This window comes from Sesamum indicum, linkage group LG3, assembly GCF_000512975.1.
Source record: "Sesamum indicum cultivar Zhongzhi No. 13 linkage group LG3, S_indicum_v1.0, whole genome shotgun sequence".
NCBI classification, from domain to species: domain Eukaryota; kingdom Viridiplantae; phylum Streptophyta; class Magnoliopsida; order Lamiales; family Pedaliaceae; genus Sesamum; species Sesamum indicum.
In genome coordinates, this window is record NC_026147.1 from 266,970 (window position 1) to 287,446 (window position 20,477).

Below are 20,477 nucleotides of genomic sequence, written 5' to 3' on the forward strand. Positions count from 1 at the left end.
AAAAGCGTTCATAATTATACCAAATATCAAAACAACTTATTATAATATGTTGTATAAGAAAAGTAGTTATGCGAGAGCTGGTTGAAAAGTAAGTAATTGACGCACAACCAGCACCAAATCACATTGTCCATGAATTTTTCTTTACCATTCTTACTCAATTTAATATAAACTATGTTCTAATTATTTACACTCAATAAGCTACTTTTAGAATTTACAAATAATTACTAAAAACTATTTGGATGTAAAAAGAACTTTTATATTTTCCATTTCGATTTTAGGACTAAAGATTTATAAATTTGTGTTATTAAACAACATAAAAGTATCAAATACCCCATATTAAATGGTAAAATATTTTAATTTGCAAAAATATTAAATGGGGAAAAAGGCTAAAAAGGATGGTATTGCTGACTGAAACTTTTAGGGAGCAAAAAGGAAAGCCCACAAAAAGCCTACACACTGTTTGGTTTCAATCTCCGGAGGGTGACTGCCTGTGCCTGTGCCTGGCCCTGGCCCTGCACTCTGCCTGCTGACTCTTCTTGTTCTCCCTTCCCCTGCCCTGCCCCACCAAGAACAGGAACAGAATTAGACTTAGACTGAGACACGCTGCTCGTGGGTTGCGTTTCTTGCTTTTGATAATTGTAATTCTTCTTTCTTTTAATTTCTTTTCCATCTTCTCTGCTCAATTTTTGCTGCTCACGAGTCGCACCTATATTTGTTCGACCTCACTTCATCATCTTTCGCTGGTAATTTTGTTTTCTTTATTTTTTGAGTTCTTTCTTTGTGGTTTTGTCCCTTAAAAACTGCAATTTTTCGGTTTTTAATCTTAAGACGAACCCCTTGTGAAATGGGTTTTGTGTCTTGGAATGAGAAAAAGCATTTTAATTTATTTTCTTGGGTTGGTTTGTTCTGCCGCTGGGAATTTTTACTACTTTGGATTGAGTTCATGTGGTTATCTTGAGGGTTCTTGTCGTATGGGTAAATGAAACTTGCAAGCCGCACATGTGAAACAAACGAAAAATTTGCTGTTAAGAATGGAAATCAGTGCAGTCATGATTTTCTTATTCACCTCGCAGAAGGCAAACTACTCATTTATGTACTTCCGTTTGCTTAATGTGGATTTATAAGAAATGGAATGACTGTATAATTCCTGTATCTTTCTTACCTTTAAGTTAATTCGTATCTGGCTGAATTAACCAACACTGTAATTGATGTTGATTTAGGAATTGATCCGTTATTGTGTTTGTTCCAAGAGGTAGATTTTCATTATTAGTTTAATCACACTTTTTTGTTTTACATCTTCTCGGCGAAAATTTTCAATTTTCATAAGATCTTCTTGACTGTTATTCAAAAGGTTCAATAATGTATATACATTGGACCTTTTGAGGCAATTATAGACCCTGGCAGACAATTCAGATTGATCAATAAACATGATTTCGATGCTATTTTGTTTTTGTTTTTCTGAGTTTATCCAATTTATAGTGGAAAGTAAAAGGGGATAAAGGAACGATGCGATGATTGTCCTCTAAGGTAAGTTTTTTCTTCCTTATGTAAAAAGGGAATAAATAAATAAATCAAATTTCGGGAGGCTTTTCCACTTGTTATTCCAATAACATCTTACTTCATTACTTCTGACTAATTTTGGTATGCGCTTATAGTGCATGCTTTTTCTGAAAATTATTTGATAATTGTTTTGTGAGTATGAATGCTTCATTAGGAAGCATAATTATTTTGAATGGCAACTTGGAGGAGAAACAGTTGAATTTGCATAGGAGGGGGGGTGACTGTGGAACGGGTTAAAAGGGAAAGAACGATATTTTGGCTGAAATGCAAGGAAAAAGAAGTTTCTGGCTTTTATATGGTTAAGTCAAGGTCCTATTTCATTCCCTAGTCCCTATGATGGCATTCAGCTTGTCACCATCCATAACCCAGTTATAAGTTACAATCAGAGTTCTGGAATTCTATGGTGAAGAATCTCATTAAAGAAGTTCCAAATACCTAATTTTCTTACTATTTGCCAATCCCTTGTTCGCATCTCTGTTTGAATTTTTGTGGTGGACATTTAGTACTGGCGAATCCTTTAGTCACGTCTCTGTTTGAATTTAAAGTTCATAATATTTCCCAGCCTCTCTTGTTTCTAGATTTTAGCTTTTTAGCATCAGAGGCTGTTATGTTGTGCATGAACTAAACTTACTTCCCATTATATTTTATGCTTACGTTGCTGGAGTTTAACTTTCCACACATTGTTGTGACAGGTTATCTCCACTAATGCCATTATCAATGAGCTGAACTGATTGTACCTTTTCCAGTGACTGACCACATTGTGCATAATGGCTAGAAAGAAAAACCAACAAATGAATGGTCTGGATCAGCAGTCACAAAATCGTAAGAAAGGAGTTTCAGATCCTGGGACTACACCTTTAACTACCAAAGATATAGGTGATGTAAATGAAAAAAAGGTTAGTTTAGGAGAAGAACTTTCAAATGGTAGCCATTCAGTGTCTTCCACAAAGAGCATTAATGACATGGGCCATGTTCAAGATGGGAAGAAAAACAAGAAAAAATCCAGGAAATCTCAAAGAAAAGAGAAAAGAGTCGATGAGACAGCTACAGAGCATGCAGTGCCCTGCAATGATAGTACAGATGAAGGCAAGAGTGATATACCTATAGCTGAAGCCTCAAATATTAGAGATGAAAGTGGCATGTCCATCAATGATACACACAGCGCAAACGGTACATATAGTTTTGATAATGTGCCCAATGGACTGCAGCGAGATGGCCTGGAAAATGTGGAGTTCTCTGAAGCAGCAGTCTTAAAATTCATAAGGACTATAGCCCTTTCTATTGCAAAGTCATCTGGCGAATGGATGGAGAGGCATAAACCTGCCTTTCTCACTCTTAAAACTAATACACTAAAGGCCTTTGATCATATCCTGATGAAGATTCAACGTGCACAGCCTGTGATATTGAGATGGGTTATTCATATTGGGAATATAATGTTCCTTCTTTTTATGGTCTGGTTGGATTGTTCTTTGAGGGGCATTGATTCCTTTCTTCGCATGGGAACAACATCACTTTTCTCAATTGTCTGGTGTAGTGTTCTTTCAGTGATTGCCATGGTTGGAGTTAGCAAGTTTCTACTAACATTGGTGAGCCATGCATTGTCCCTCATCTTAACTTTGCTCTATACTTTCCATGCTGCACTAGAGTGGATAGCAGATTATACAATTCACATTGCACAGTTATTTCTGGAGTATATAGCGTCTCTTCTTGAGATATTTCTCGGGTTGTCTGTGCATATTGTGTTCTTTGATAATTACTTTGTCCATTGTCAATACCTGCTTTCATGCAATTGTTGTTTGTGGCATTTTTTCTTCTAATCTTAATATTGTTGTTCTGAAATGTCAACCCGGACAACAATTCCCCTGGCCCTTATCCTCCTGAAAGGGGAAAAACAAAAAGAAAAAAGAAAAAAGTGAAGAGAATCAGGCTAAGGAGAGATATAAAGAGTAGAACAAAACTCCTGAATTTCTTCTCGAAGGACACAATATTGATTTGTATGTTGTGGAGAATGCAGATCATAGCTGCTGCAATTGGAAAATTTCTTGGATTCACATTTGCAGTTCTATTGATTGGCTTTGCTGGAATACTCTTCCTATGGTTTTATGGGAGCTTTTGGACTACAGGACCTGTTATCTTCCTTGCAGGTGAATGTTTTCGGGATGCCTGGCAATTATCATCATATATGTACTTCTATGTTTGAGTAAATATTCAAACTCAGATTGGCGGTTTGTGAAAATGCAGGATTGTCATTTGCACTGAGTCATGACCGCATTGCACTCTTTATTGCAAGCATCTATGCCGCATATTGTGCATGGAATTATGTCGGATGGCTTGGCTTAGTTTTTGGCTTGAACTTGTCATTTATATCAAGTGATGCTCTGCTATTTTTCATGAGAAATTTTATAAATGAGCAAACAGGGGCCAGCAGCTCTCCTGAACAATCCGCAGGAGCGCAAAGTCAACCTTCCTTTTCACATAATGAGTGTGGACAAGCTTCATCCACTGAAACTGGTGCTGCTGGTCTACAGGCTGACCGTAGCCAGGGAGTACCTTCAACTAGCGGGTCTGTTTGTGAAATGACATCTGAAGATGAAGTTGTCAGGTTGTTGAACTGTACAGATCATTATGCAGCATTGGGTTTGTCCCGATTCGGGAATATAGATGTGTCTGTTATCAAGAAAGAATACAGGAAAAAGGTGAGAGTTTCAGACATTACATTGCTTATATGGTTACTTTTCTTCATTCAGATTACTTAAGAAGTGAAGAGCATTAACCAATTGTGGCATGGCACTGGCCTGTGTCAACCTTTGCTTACTGAAGACTGGGCATAATATACTAAAATTAGTAAAGCTGCTTCTCTTTTACTAATATTTTCTGGTTATTAGGCAATGCTTGTCCATCCTGACAAAAATATGGGCAATGAAAAAGCTGCTGAAGCTTTCAAGAAGCTTCAGAATGCTTACGAGGTGTGTCCTCTATCCCTCAATCCTTTTTATCCGAGTAATATAAAGTTTTTTGAATCAAGATACCTGATTGTTGGTTAGGATTTGTTGCCTTAGGTTCTACTGGATTCCTTCAAGCGTAAAGAATATGATGATGAGTTGAGAAGGGAAGAGCTACTGAATTATCTCCGTAAATTCCAGAATGCTTCTCGTGAGGTCTGAGCTTTTCTCTATTCCATGTTTTCCTAGATAGTGAACGTCCATGAGATATCTATGGACTTCTTTGTTTGGTTTACTTGCTCGTGTATTCCACCATCTAGTTACATAGATTGAAGGATAAGTGCTTGTTTAATACATATTTGCCAAAACATTCCTAACAAACCCTTACCTCTATTGATCATTTCATTTGATTGTGGAACGGCATGCCTTCCAACTTACCATACATGGACTAAATGTGCACGAGGGTTATTACTTTGCTTAAGCTTTCCTTTGTTCGTGTACCAGAATAAAGGGCATGGCTTGTTTAGCTCTAGCTTTGCACACACAAATACTGATGGCGAAGACCCACCAGGAGAGTCTAGACGAATTGCTTGCAGGAAGTGTGGATTTTACCATGTCTGGACTTGTACCAAGAAATTGAAGTCCAGAGCAAGATGGTGCCAGGTTAGTTATCCTCCTCCGCAGTATCGATTAACTTAGTTTATCCTGTAAATAATCATGAGAGAGGTGGGACGTTTTATAATGTTTTCTTTTTTCCATTGATAATTCATCTTAGTTGGATTCTGATTTTTATTTTTTGATACCATATTGAAGGAATGCAAAGACTTTCATCAGGCCAAAGATGGGGATGGATGGGTCGAGCAGTCATCACAACCCTTCTTCTTTGGGATACTGCAAAAGGTATGTATCCCTAAGAAGAGACTGCATCTTTTTTCTAACTATGCTACTAAGTCTAAGATTCTTATTTCAATACATTGCTACTAACTACTTTTCTAATACGCTCAGGTTGAAGCTCCCTCCGCATATATATGTGTGGACGGCAAGATATATGATGCAACTGAATGGTATATTTGTCAGGTGCTCTCTTCTTTCTCCTTCTGCATCTATAAACTAAGCTGAGCACTTCTCTTTGATTTTGAACTGTGGAATTATCCAAGCGGGAACAAGTGCATGATTCCGCACTTTTCCATATTGTTGTAGTAATTGAAACATTTAGCATTTTTGCCTCATACGATGCAGGGAATGAGGTGTCCCGTCAATACTCACAAGCCCTCGTTTCACGTGAACACTAACGCCGTCTCAAAGAATGGCCACCACTCAAAGGGGAGTAGTTCAGGACAAAGGGGCGGTATTCCAGCCCCTAATACAGAAGACACAATGACGGAAGAAGAATTCTATGAATGGCTACAGAATGCCGCCCAAAGTGGGATGTTTGACAATTTTACAGGCAGTACATCAGAGAGTCCGGCCAAGGCTGGCGGCAGCAATAGTAGCAGCGCAGGTAGCAAGAGAAAGAAAAAGGGAAAGAAGCAATGGTGACTAAATTCGGTGTTTCTCTCTGTACTCTCACCCAAATATGGAGAATAAGTGGTGTGTCCGGATCATCTACAGGCACTAAAGGCCAAGGGTTGTTTAACTACTGCTAATTGTATACTGAGAAGAGTTAAAGTCCTCAAATTTGCATAAGCTGCAGAGATTGTACAGCAAATTTGGCCATGAATTCACATGACATGATATGCCATATCCACTGGCTTAAAATTTTGCTCTGAGATTTATAACCAGTTGTGTTTTTTGGTTTTTTCTGTGTTGAAGAGAGAGTTGACATATGCTGTCTGGAAAAATGTTTGTTGCACAGACAACAAATTGCGGGGAAGGGAGTGATTAGTCCCCCATGTTGTTTTACCATGTCCCTAAAATGAGAGCAAATTATGGTCAAATGTTAAAATTCAGATTTTGTTTGGACTGAGCTTATAAGCATTTAATATTTTATTTTACAAAATTAATAAATATTTTGATACTTTATAAATTCTAAAATGTAACATGTGATGTTTAAGAAGTTTATTTGAATACCTCAAGACGGTAAAATTTATTCCAAAATAACCCACATTATACATTACGATAAATATTGTATAAAATTATTAAATTATTCTATGCAGCTATACTTTTATTGAATCGACCCATCAATCATTTATTTCGACCACAAAAGTAAACGGACCTAAAATAGTCAATATTTGCAAGCTAACATTATTTTTTGATGTTAATTTTTTTTTTATGGGTATCAAATCCACAAATAATATTATCCGACTAAAAATTTGTTTCGAATCTACGGAGATTGATTTTAAATTAATTTCTTGAAGAGTAGAAATAAAATAGGGGGAGTTTGTTTTACTATTTAAATTCAAAATTAACTAGAATGAAAGAGAGTTTAAAAGAGGAGTAAATATGAGAAATTTGGTACATGAGAAGTTGTTTATCTAAAAATTGGCCACCAGAAAATTAGGTATCTGAAATTTGTTTAATGAGATTGTTCAGCGTAGAATTCCAGAACTCTGATTTTAACTTATAACTGGGTTATGGTGACAAGCTGAATGCCATGGTAGGGAATAAAATAGGACCTCCACCTAACCATATAAAACCCAGAAACTTCTTTTTCCTTACATGAACCATTCATACACACAAAACAATTATCAAATCATTTTTAGAAAACGCATGCACTATAAGCGCATACCAAAATTAGTTCTGACGTAATGAAGTAAGATGTTATTGGAATAACAAGTGGAAATCCCTCCAGAAATTTGATTGATTTATTTATTCCCTTTTTACATAAAGAAGAAGAAAACTTACCTTTAGAGGACAATCAATGCATGGTTCTTCGATCCCCTTTTATTTTTTACGATAAATTAGATAAACTCAGAAAAGACAAATACAGAATAGCATTGAAATCAATTTTTATTCATCAATCTGAATGTCTTCTAAGATCTATAATTGCCTCAAAAGGTCCAATATATATACATTATTGGACCTTTTGAATAACAGTCAAAAAGATCTTATAAAAATTGAATATTTTTGCCTAGGAGATGTAAAAGAAAAAAGTGTGATTAAACTAATAATGAAAATCTAGTTCTTGCAACAAACACAATAATGGATCAATTCCTAAATCAACCATCAATTACAGTGTTGGTCAATTCGGCCAGATACGAATTAACTGAAAGGTAAGAAAGATACAAGAATTATACAGTCATTCCATTTCTTATAAATCCACAAAGTAAACGGAAGTACATATATGATGTTGGGTGGAGAGGCCCTATTTACTATTACAAATCAGTGGGTATTCAACCCTTAAATTACAAATGAATTACAAATTTACAGAGCAATACATACATAAAGTATTAAAATAGTAAGATATCGAATAAACAAGGCTTAGAGGCTAGATCCGTTATTTAGGCTTTTCTTACAATCACACAGACCAGCAGCCTTAAATACTCACGGTTGCTCAAGGTTTTGGCACTTAGCCCTTCGCCACAAAGGCCTTTAACAGAAATCACAAAGATTCTCAGGTTTAGGTTCACACAGAATCAATTTCTCTCAGACAGAAAATGGGAGGACGAAGAAGAAGGCCTTTTTTCTTTTCACTTTGTTTGATACCCACAACCAAGAACCGAGCATATTATATAAGGTGGCCCTAGGTTGCAAGTGAATGGAAGAAGGAGGCGGTGATAAAGTCCCAAGGCCATGGGAAGCAGGAGCGTTCAAGGAGAAGGGGGAGAAATAGAGGAGTCGGCGCAAGAGAGAGAGAGAGAGCAAATGAAGAGAGTGAGTGATTAGGGTTAGGTTAGGTGATTTAAGTAGTGGGCATATAGGGTCATGGGTCATGTCGGGGCGGGGCGGGGCGGGTCGTGGGCTAAGGCTAAGTGAGTGGACCAAAGTGCTGGGCCTTGAGCTCTCCTGGTGAGCATTTGGGCCTACCTATTTGGCTCCACCTTAGACCAGAACCCGTAAATGGGAACCAGGCCCAAGGGGATAAAATAAATCTGGTAAAAATCATCATAGCTAGTTCTTCTTCAGGTACCTGCAAAACAGATAAGAATCTTTACAGAACAAGTGGGTTAGTATGACAGTATATCTAGCACAAGTTTAGAATCTTTTGGCAAGATTTAAACTTTTCAACTGGCAACCATTTGGTACCCATATCTGCTAGATTATCCTCGGATTTGATTTTTTTTCAACTTGATGATTTCTTTTTCTACAATCTCTAATAAAGTAATACCTAACGTCTATGTGTTTGGTTGGTCCTATCATGAAAGACTGAATTTTTGCATAATTGGATACTAAATTGGCTATCAGAGAAGATTGCTACTTTTTGTTTTAAAATTTTAATTTCCTTAAATAATCCCTCAAGCCAAATTGCCACTTTAAAGGCTTCAGTGGTCACAATGTATTCAGCTTCTGTTGCAGACAATGCAACAATGTGTTGGAGTTGTAATTTCCAACTAATATAGGCACCACAAAGAGTAAAAATATATGAGGTAGTGGATCTTACTATCTCTATCATTTGCATAATTTGAGCCATCATACCCAATTAACTTCACACCATCAGAACACTTAGAAAATTTAATTCCAAAATTATAAGATCCATTCAAGTAGTGTAGGAGCCATTTAAGGGAGGGCTTCCCAGTGGGGAGAGCCAGGGTTTGCCATGTATTTACTTAAGCAACTAACTGCATAAGCTATATCAGGGCGAGTACTAACCATATGGTACATTATAGATCTTATAGCATTTGAATAAGGGACATTTTTCACTTTTTCTTTTTCAGAATCTATTCCGGGACTTTGATCATTTTTAAGTTGAAAATGTACGGCCATGGATACAGAAACAGGTTTTGATTTGGACATAGAAAATTTTTGTAACACAGATTTCACATATGAACTTTGATTTAGAAAAATAGTGGAGTTACTCCTATTCCTATCAATAATCATTCCAAGAATTTTCTTTGCATCTTTAAGATCCTTCATTTCGAAATTTTTGCACAGATTATTTTGTAATTCTTTTATTAACTCAAGACTTGGACTAGTTATCAACATGTCATTAACATATAGCACAAGAAAAATAGGAACATTATTATCATACTTAAACTAAAGGCAGTGATCATAGGTGTTTCTTGTGAAGTGTAAAGAGAGAGTAAACAAATCAAATTTTTTATTCCACTATCTTGGTGATTGTTTTAAACCATAGAGAAATTTCTTTAACAAACAAACATGATCAGATTTTTGTTTATCAATGAAACCATCAGGTTGATGCATGAAAATTTGTTCATCAAGCTCACCATATAAAAAGTCAGTTTTAACATCTATTTGCTTTAATTCCCAGTTAAAATGAGCAACTAAAGCAAGAAGAATTCTTATAGTGGTGTATTTAGCAACAGGAGGAAAGATTTCTATGCAGCCTATTCCTTCCTTTTATGTGAAGCCTTTTGCAACAAGTCTGGCTTTAAATCTAGTCGAATTATTTTCTTGCTTTATCTTATACACCCATTTACAGTCTACAATTAAGCAGTTTTTAGGTTTTTAGACAAGTTCCCAGGTTTTATTAGCATGTAGTGATTTATTTCTTCATTCATGGCTTTCAGCCATGACTTGGAATGTTCAAATTTTAAAGTTTCTTTATAAGTGCTAGGTTCAATGTTTTCAGATAGCAAGGCTAAGTGAAAGTACCTAAACCTAGAAGGGAGCCTATGTTCTCTTCTAATCTTAGAATGAAAGAGTATTTAAAAGAGGAGTAAATATGAGAAGAATATTCTAGTTATAGACAGAATCATGCTTAATTTCATGTTTGATCACATATGCAAAAATGATAATCATTCATGATAGATAAATTGGTTATGGTCATTCGTACTACCTAACAACCTTACATTTTATTACCTTGTCGATAGTCAAGGAACGTCCGTTAAACTAAATTTCTAATCAGTAAACAACCTTAGGAACATTTTCAAAATTTAATCTACCAACAACATTAAGAACTAGAAAGACCCAATTATAACCAATAAATTCCTTAAGTTAAATTGCGCATTCCCCACCATATAATTGAAAACTACTACATAATCAATTATGCTGAGTTACCACTAGGTTATTGAACTAAACAAACAATTACGGACTTTGCAAGTTCAATTGGCTAGTATTCTTGACAATGAATACCAGTACCTATCATTCATAAATCAGATTATTTGTAATAAAAGGACAAAGAACAACACAAATACCAATATTATAAAAGTAGAAAGCAGAAATTAAATCTCACAACTCATTGAAATTAAGCACTCACCAAGTACTATCATGTTTTCGATTTTTTATAGCCATAATATTAGAGCAAAACAATATGATATGCAATTTTTTCAACAAACATGCAATATTAATCGGGACAACAAATTGCTGCAACTGGCAACCATTTTTTCTACATAAAGTCATGGTAAATATAAATTCTATTCATTGTATAGGTTAGTGCATGGGATGAATTATTGGGAGCCTCAAAAGCTATATTCTCTAAGTAATAATTAGAAAAAACTAACGTCGAAAATTAGACTTTAAACGTTTTAAACCAATTTTTAAAGCCAAACTAACTTGGAAAGCTTTAATTAATTAATCTGCCTTTTAAAACAAAGTGAGAGCTACTCGAATTTTTTTCTTTATTTAAATCAGATTCGACCAAATTAAATTATTGATAAAATAAATACAATACATTTGTCATGTAATTAATTATTTTTTTTAAATTATTCATCAATGTACGCAGAGTGTACTACGTACACTTGCTATACAGTAAGCTACAATTCCACGAAACTCAATTTAAATTGAAATTTATCCAACTAATTAATTTGTAGGTTTGGCATATTCTATATGTTTGTACCATAAACCTTTAAAATTGTACTTTCCCCTCTATATATATCAATAGTAGGACGACACATACGTATTTTTATCTTTAATTAGAGTTAATCGTACGGGTATAGATGCGTATTGCAATGTAAATTGTGAACTCAATAGTAAGTATACAAGGTGGCAATATCTAAAAATTTGATGGATGAAATGTAATTATTATTGTTATCTGTCTTAAAATTTAGAAGAGAAGTAATTTGATTTTAATTTCTTAGAAATGGGAAAAGGTAGAGTGAATATATTTAGAGAGACGTAATTAATTTGACGTTTTGCTAAATCCATGCAGCTGTTAATTAGGTATACGAATTTCCAATATCTTGTAAGAAAAATATTTATGAGATTCATCGTATGCAGCATATATGTCTCCTTACCACTGATTAATTAACTACCTAATCATCAAGTAATTAAGGGAATATTTGCGCGATTTTTAGGAAAACAGTATTTGAAATGTCGGTTTCTACTTTTAAAATTATTGATCAAAACCTAGAGAATGTTTTGATTTTTTAGATAAATAAATTCAATTTTATTTATTTATTTTTGACAAAAAACAAAACGTGGTGGTTTTGAATATTGTTTCTCTAGAATGAGTTACTTGCAAGAGCTTCTGACTCGTCGTTGCATTACATGAATAAATCAAATCATCTTCCCTTGGAGGACGCGTGGCTTATTACATGTCGCAAGAAACTTTGAATTAATCAATTCTCTTGACCAAACTCCTACTTATGTTTCGCAACAATCACTCTCTACTTTACAAAAATTCTTATTCAATTGAATTAAATTAGTTATAAAAGGAAAAAGTTTCAAGAACTCTAAAAATTAAAATATAAATTACATTCCATGTGATATAAATCAAAGTTTAGAAAACACCATAGGGACAGGATTGGCAACACACGCGCCTTGACTATGAAGATTTGTCTTAAATTTGTCTTTTTTTTTTTTTGGGAACATTTTTGCCCTTCTCTCAAATTCAATATATATAATTTTAAAATAATTTAAATTTTTATAAGGGGCTTTTTTATATTTTTTCATATCACAGGGTACGTTGGTTGTGTGATTGAATATTTTTTTTTAAATTATAAATTAATCATATAATAAATACATAACATTTATTATATAATTCATTCAAATTCATTCAAAATTGAATGTAAATGAAAATTCTTCCTCACTTTATAATAAATGCCAATCCCACAAATTAACTCATAAATACCAATTCATCGTAGTCATGAACAACATTCATACAAATACAATCCCAGCTCCAACAAAACTAGTCAAAACCAAATGGCACTTTTCTCTGCTTCCGACGCCTCAGCCACCGCATTCATCGCCCTCCTCCTCCTCCTTCTCCAGGGCACCTCCACCGGACAAGAACAAATACCAAACTCCGACGTTGATCTTTTGGAGTTCCCCTTGAACTTGGAGTTCTTGGAAGCAGAGTTCTTCTCTTTTGCAGCTTATGGCAGGGGATTGGACAGCATGGCCCCCAATCTGACCAAGGGCGGCCCGCCGCCTGTGGGTGGTAGGAGGGCCAACCTCAGCCCACTCATAAGAGATATCATTGCACAGTTTGCACTCCAAGAATTTGGACATCTGAGGGCAATCCAAAACACAGTGAAAGGATTTCCACGCCCACTTCTGAATATAAGTGCGGAATCATTCGCGACTGTGATCAACAATGCATTCGAACGGCCTCTACTGCCTCCATTTGATCCATACGCCAACGACATCAACTATCTTATTGCATCATACATCATTCCTTACGTTGGACTCACCGGATACGTTGGTGCAAATCCTAACCTCCAAAGCACCACAGCCAAAACCGTAATATATAATTAATTCTTAAATACATATATATTACCAATTTGTTTCAAGTCAAATAACTCTACCAAATTAACCTTATATATATTTACATGGTAAATTGGTAATGCATGTATGTAGTACGTATATCTTCATCATTATAAGAGTAGTTTAGTCGAAAAAAATTTATTAAACCTACAATAAGTTAGTAATAAGTCAATCGAGAGTAAATATAACTTTTTCATTCTATTTTTTTTTTTTTTGTTAATATCAATAAATTCAGTAAATTTTGACTAACAAATAGATCTATTTAAATGAAAGCAAAACTGGGGATTACTAAATGTAATTTTTCAAATCATAAATATTTACGTGTAATAACACCAAATCGCATGAGAGGAGAGCGTAATTATCCCTTAATCTATGTATCTTAATTGGAGATTATGAAAGAAGGTATGGTTTCATTTCGTGTTTCTTTATAATTAATCGATGATTTCAATTTTAGCAAACCTGATCATGCAATATCAATTTTCAGTACATGGGTTTGGTCTATCAGGTCATCAACTTCGCATTTTTTTAACAATTAATGTACACACACGCCACGTAATTTGTTATATATATATAATATTTTTAAAAATTATTATAGATGCATGCATTAATAACTCTTAATTTGCACAACACATCAGCCCTTTTATGTATGCATCCATGTTTTTATTTAATTTTTCAAAATACCCTAATTATTTTTAATAATTACACCACCACATAATTTCGTAACACTTAGACTAATGACATTAATTTTAAATTTTTTAAAATAATAATTAATCATTCTTGGACTTACTAGCTTGTTAAGACTCCATCCTATTTTTCCTTCATCATTATTAATTGTACAATGCTAAAATTCCAACATCTAATTTAGAAATTTTCACAAATAATTTTTAAAAATGATATAATTTTATTTAATTACTTATTAATGTTTAATTTATTTTTCCCTGTATAGAGATATAATTTGTATTCAAACACCCCTATGTTATTCTTTTTAAATTTTGTACACATACGTAAACCGACTACTTGTTAATTAATCAGTACAATATAAAATACAATACGAAGTTACCAATGATACTTCCTTCCAGTAGTTAATTAAGGATGAGGTCCCATAAACAAGTTCAAAGTCATGGATATTTATCTTATTTTATGTAACTGTTTGTAATTTATTTATTATTTTAAAATATATTAAAATATTAATTTAATTGATATATCATTCAATTTATCAAAATGAATATAATCATACATGTAATTATGACTCCAAAACAAAAATGGAATACGAATTTATAACAAAGTTGTAGAGTGCATAGTGTTCAACAAAAACAGTGTAACAACAAGATGTTGATAACTCTAATACAATATTTATGTAAAATCTCACCTCCTGCTCATCTTTCTCAAAGAATCAATTACTGCAACTTTGAATTTGAAAATGTCGTATCAATATTAAGTAAGTTCGCACAAATCGAATCAATCTAAAAAGTTTGATATATTTATTATATTATTGATTATTTTTTTTAAATTGTATATTAATTACACGATAAATATATTACACTTGTCATATAATTAATTCAGGTCCAATCAAACTTAAATTGAGTTAGAATTTATGTGGGCAGGTGGGGTTCGAATTCTGCAACATCATCTCTCTATAAATGCAAGAAAAGCAACCTGCATGATTTCATTTCATACTACCTACAACGAAGAAGTTGAAACCAAAGACCAACAACTAGCACAACCACTTCACCTCCACATCAATGGCATTCTTGTCCGCTTCCACCACCTCAACCACTGCCGCATTCATTGCACTCCTCCTCCTCCACCTTCACGGCTGCTCCGCCCAAGCAATACCAAACTCCGACGTTGATCTCATGGAATTTCCGTTGAACTTGGAGTACTTGGAAGCAGAATTCTTCTCTTATGGCGCTTTCGGAGGAGGAGTGGAGACCGCCGCTCCCAATCTGACGATGGGCGGCCCGCCGTCCGTTGGGGGTCGGAAGGCCTGCCTTACCCCACTCATAAGAGATATCATTGCACAGTTTGCACTCCAAGAATTTGGACATTTGAGGTTCCATCACTTTACGACCTCAATTTTTTCAGATAATTCTATTATTTTTGCATGACTCATTAAGCTTTGAACGTATGGATTTAAAAAAGAAAAAGAAGAAGAAGAAGAAGAATCAAATTTAGAAAATTACGTTTGACACTAATTTGTAGTGGTAATATTAATTTTATGACATTTTGAATTTAAAAGGGAATCTTTAATGTAAAATTTTAAAAGGAATTCATAAACAAGATTTTATTTATTTTTAAGTTTTAGAAATATGCCTGTTGATTATTATTTTTTTGTCATATAATTTTGATTGGATGTAGGGCAATTCAGAAGACAGTGAAAGGATTTCCACGCCCACTTATGGATATAAGTGTGGAATCATTTGCGACTGTGATAAACAATGCATTCGGACAGCCTTTAGCGCCTCCATTTGATCCATATGCTAATGACATCAACTATCTTATTGCATCATACATCATTCCTTACGTTGGACTCACCGGATATGTTGGTGCAAATCCCAACCTTCAAAGCCCCATTGCCAAAAGGGTAACATCAATAATAATGTTTTATTGCTATATACACTTAATATAAATTTCAGTTACCTTCTCTAATTACGTTGTGTTTGGATAGATAAAATTTGACTTACTCCCGACCAACATGAAAATTTTCAGGTCATAGCCGGGCTTTTAGGAGTGGAAGCGGGCCAAGATGCTGTGCTGAGGGCATTACTCTACGAGCGTGCTTTCGTCAAAGTATGGCCGTATCCTTACACAGTGGCGGAATTCACCTACAGGATTTCAAACCTTAGAAATCAGCTTGGGAAAGATGGTCTGAAAGATGAAGGACTAGTAGTTGTACCGCAAGTAGGCGCTGAGGGTAGAGCTTCCGGCAACGTGCTTGCTGCTGATCAAGACTCATTGTCTTATGGTCGAACGCCTGAAGAAATACTCAGAATCGTGTATGGAACTGGGACGGAGAATGTGGCCGGGGGATTCTTCCCAAGAGGTGCTAATGGTAGAATAGCCAGATCCTATTTGCACCTTTGACGTCCAACATTTGATGTGGGATTGGGTTTCAGTATTATGTATGTGTACTGAAATGGTGGAGAAGCATACATATATAATATGAGTAGTAAATAAACTGAGAGTTGTGTGTACTTCTTCATCATTTTATCCATTATGTGAATAAAATTGTGGTAATCCTCACCAACCATAAATCGAATATAAATCTACAATTTAGAAAGCTAAAGTTCAATAATAAACAACAACTTTCACATATTCACGACTTTATCACTAATAAATTCGTGACCAATTATTGTAATAATTAATTATATTATTTAGAGGGCTTTGCATTTCTCTGTCTTTCTTAGCATGTAATTGTAGCCAAATTTTCACAATCGGGTGAATGGAGTATACGATATTGATTAATAGCCTTGTATATAATTGCTTGCCGTGCTTGTTGTGAACATACCCATTTCACACTTTGGGCAATAATAGATCCGGGTCAACAGAAAACTACATAATTGTACTAGACTAACATAAGAAAGAATCATGACAAATTGGCCAATAAGCACATATGTCAGAACGCCAGCATATTACCCCATCAAAAATATCCAACACTAGTTGATTGAAATTCTTGAAGGTACAAATACCAACCTAGCTAGCCACCTCACAAGTTACAACTAGCCTAACAGTATTTCATATAGCATAAAGTAAGCTAATCAACAACCTTCTCCAACTGTCCCAACAATTCATATTATGGAATCTAAAGATAAAATTCGACCCTAAGATTGTGTACCATGATAATACAGGAAGGAAGACGAGACCTAACAAAGCACACACTTCCTCCTTCGGTTATACATAACTGGATTGAGGCGAAAGCCCTACCGCTTGGAGGGTCTTTCATCATCCTCTCCACCATCGCTGTCATCTGAATCATCTTTGCCTGATCGCTTCCTCTTCGGTGGTGCCTCAACTTTTCCACCGTCGTCGTCGTCATCTTCATCTCCCTCATCAAAATCTTCCTCACCATTTTCTTGTGGTTCAAAGTCACTTGCATCTTCCTCATCCTCGGCACGGCCAACTGGTCTGATTAGGTATTCTGTGCCTAGATCCTCCTGCGTAGTTAATAATCACAGATAAATGAGCAGCCAATACTTAATTAACTGGGTGTCACAGAAATAAATACTGTGATTCCCCAATAGACACTGTCATACCTCCACACGGAAATAATTAGATAAAAACATTATTGAGCAGTGGGCCGATAAATCACTATCTCATACTAAAATAGCAACCCATAATCTCCCACTTCTTCCAATCGAAGTAAAAATAGAAAGCAGGAAGACAAAGATATAATATGCCCAAAAAAAAAAAAAGAAAAGAAAAAGAGTGATATTATTTTGCTCCTCTCTAGTACTCAAGCCAAACTGGGATGACCCCATTAACCCAAACAGCACAAGTCTGAATCTTTTTCAATACCGCCTAACTGCTGTCTGTCTCAACATATAAAAAAAATTTGCATTTGATGGACACCCGAATGACCTTTCACATTAAGTGGGACAAAGAGGACGCCAACATGCACACGGCAATTGTTAAAGGCAAGTGCTAGTGATGAAGAAAAGTCGAAAAACATTTGAAACGCCTTCAACAGCACAAAATCAATTGAAACAAACTCGAGGACAACATTGAAAAATGAATGAAGTAAATAAAGGACCAAAATGGAGCCATACATATTAATCACCGTAATTGTATAACTAGTTCTTCAAGATAACAAAGGTATGAGAGCTGTTAAAGAAATTGGCCAAAAAGTATAAGAAGAGAACACAACTTGAAGCATGAGATCTGAGTCCACTAGGATCTAAACCACCAAGCTGGAAGATATCCAACTCGAGTATGGTGGAGTTAAATGCAAATATAGATGGTTTACGATCTAATTGCAGTTGAAAAGGGCGATAACAGAATGTAAAAATTGCCAAGCATTATATCTGAGATGGTACTGAAAGGACAGGATAAATATCCAATCCCATGATACTTTTTTAGTTCCTCCAAAATCAACTCAAGCTTCCAGATTTTCAGCTCCCACAAAGTAATATAATTCTACTCCTCATTTTCCACACAGTTGATATCACAAATGACATGAAAAACCTCGAGATCTGACTACTTTTGACAAAAAGTCAACTGCAAACCAACAGTTTAAATTGAAAACAAGAAAAAAAACAGCTATCATACAAGTAAAATGTACATATGCTGTGATAAAAAATTTCAAACTCTCAAGCAAATATTAGCTCGTGTATGCTCTTAAAAGCTAAAGAAAGCTTCGGAAAAAGCTCCAGATCTGACTAGTACACCAAAGCAGAACAGAAACAGCAATAAACTTCACCAGCAACTACAGAATGGAACAGCACGAGTAGGAACATAACCAAATCCATAAATAAAACCGCCAAAAAATCGAACATTAGCAAATTTTTAGCTAGTTTATGCACCACAAACTTATTACTTCCTTAAAAGTTCCAGATCTAACTAGTTTCAACAATATAGTTCACCAAATAATACCCAAACCAAGCAAAATTAGCTTCATAAAACACAAAAACATAACACGAGTACCAAAATCCAGTTTTACCTCTTCCTCTTCTTCACCTTCTTCATCTTCATCATCATCGTCATCATCGTCGTCGTCGTCGTCGTCGTCGCCTTCGTCATCTTCATTTTCTCCGTCTTCATCCTCCTCATCGTCACCAACAGACGTGACCTGCGCCCTTCCTCCGCTGCTATTCAACACTTCCTCCTCCTCATCCTCTTCCTCCTCCTCGTCATCGTCGTCCTCTTCGTCCTCATCGCCGTCATCATCGCCGTCAATTTCCTCCTCAAATATTTTCTCCTCTTCAAACACCGCCATTACTCTCAGAAGAAATTTTCACTTTTATTTAATTTTTAATTTTTTTTTTGAAAATTTTATGAAGAAAAAAAAAAAAGTGGGAAGAAAGAGGAGAACAGGGGAGGTGTGTTTTCTGGGGAGGGAAGGGGATGGGGCCTGGTGATTGATCTGGGCCGTTGAATCTGGGATCGCACAAGGATCGATGACGTGGAGAGTGATCTAACGGTGGAAAACACGCGAAGGGTTTTTGCAAATGCGGCGCTAAGATTCCATTTTTCTTGTTATATATGTATCACGTGATTCGCGTGTGACTTGAAGGTATCTAGGGTTCGAGAGGTATCTTCTCATGATGCACAGTTGGGCTTATAAGAAACTGAATAGGTCCAGTTACGTTTGGGCTACAGATCTCATAAATGGGCCTCCAAATTAAATGTATTATACAGAGCCCAATATATTTTAGAGGCCGAAATGGGAAAAAAGAGAGAACCCATTTTTGTACAGGACCCTCCAAATTTAGTAAAATAGCAAAATTGCCCATCACTTGATTTATGGTGTCACTTTATCACCTCAAATTTCGCAGCCCCTCAGTTGTCTCTAAGCATATCAATTTTGATTTACTTCAATTGAACACTCTTATGTAAGAAATAGAACTTAAATTTTATTTAAAATAAAAGTTCATAATAAATCTTGACTTTTAAATATTTTCTAGACAACAAATTTATAAGCACATATCAAATTTGAGTCATTTTTTTATGGAACAATCCAAAATAAATATAATCTTTTTGTATTTTGAATTGATTAAATTTTGGTCAGATAAATGTTCAAATACTCTCCATCAAGAGATTAATTCATATAAAAGTCTATAGTGTTCAAACTCAATAAAACTGAGCTCAAATTATCTAAATTCTACTCACGCTTGTAAAAAGGGGCCTCCAATTTTAATAAAATAGCATATATATAGCTCCCCCAATTTATTTAAAGTGGCACTTGGGACATCCATTTACATGATGATGACCAATATCAAATTCATACGCAAATCCCTCTTTTCAAGAAAGTGGTTTCAATCCAATTTAAAGTGGTGACATAAAGCCACCAAACGGATCAGATAACATACATTACTCTGCATCCATCACCTTTTCTATTTTCTTTTCTTATACTAATATTCTTTTCAACCTGGAAAAAGAAACTAATTCTACCTACTTATTAACTTTGCTTCTTAATCATATATTTTATTAATTCATTTAAATTTACTTACTTCTTACTGATTTTATAGCCTAGTTGGTATGCAAAAGGAGTTATTT

General features: G+C 35.0%; 4 protein-coding genes across 5 annotated transcripts; 3 read left to right on the top strand and 1 right to left on the bottom strand.

The window, feature by feature from the left end:
• LOC105156829 lies at positions 415-6,439 on the top strand. 2 transcript variants are annotated; one of them, XM_011073061.2, is made up of 10 exons: positions 415-743; positions 2,253-3,146; positions 3,575-3,704; positions 3,802-4,256; positions 4,446-4,526; positions 4,620-4,718; positions 5,007-5,165; positions 5,316-5,402; positions 5,508-5,579; positions 5,742-6,439. In XM_011073061.2, the coding sequence occupies exons 2-10, from the start codon at positions 2,328-2,330 to the stop codon at positions 6,039-6,041; spliced, it is 2,202 nt and encodes a 733-aa protein (XP_011071363.1). In that variant the 5' UTR covers positions 415-743; positions 2,253-2,327; the 3' UTR covers positions 6,042-6,439. The 2 variants fall into 2 exon arrangements, with proteins under 2 accessions (XP_011071363.1, XP_011071361.1); XM_011073059.2 differs by having other exon boundaries at positions 415-638.
• Positions 12,623-13,271, top strand: LOC105157048 (desiccation-related protein PCC13-62-like). Its single transcript, XM_011073346.2, has one exon. It carries the CDS (start codon positions 12,702-12,704, stop codon positions 13,254-13,256), a length of 555 nt encoding a protein of 184 aa, XP_011071648.1. The 5' UTR covers positions 12,623-12,701; the 3' UTR covers positions 13,257-13,271.
• On the top strand, positions 14,899-16,519 carry LOC105156830 (desiccation-related protein PCC13-62-like). Its single transcript, XM_011073062.2, has 3 exons — positions 14,899-15,318; positions 15,624-15,849; positions 15,975-16,519. Exons 1-3 carry the CDS (start codon positions 15,008-15,010, stop codon positions 16,347-16,349), a joined length of 912 nt encoding a protein of 303 aa, XP_011071364.1. The 5' UTR covers positions 14,899-15,007; the 3' UTR covers positions 16,350-16,519.
• Positions 16,878-19,282, bottom strand: LOC105156831 (phosphopantothenoylcysteine decarboxylase subunit VHS3). The gene is made up of 2 exons (XM_011073063.2): positions 18,922-19,282; positions 16,878-17,419 (listed from the first exon to the last, which is right to left on the bottom strand). Exons 1-2 carry the CDS (start codon positions 19,195-19,197, stop codon positions 17,186-17,188), a joined length of 510 nt encoding a protein of 169 aa, XP_011071365.1. The 5' UTR covers positions 19,198-19,282; the 3' UTR covers positions 16,878-17,185.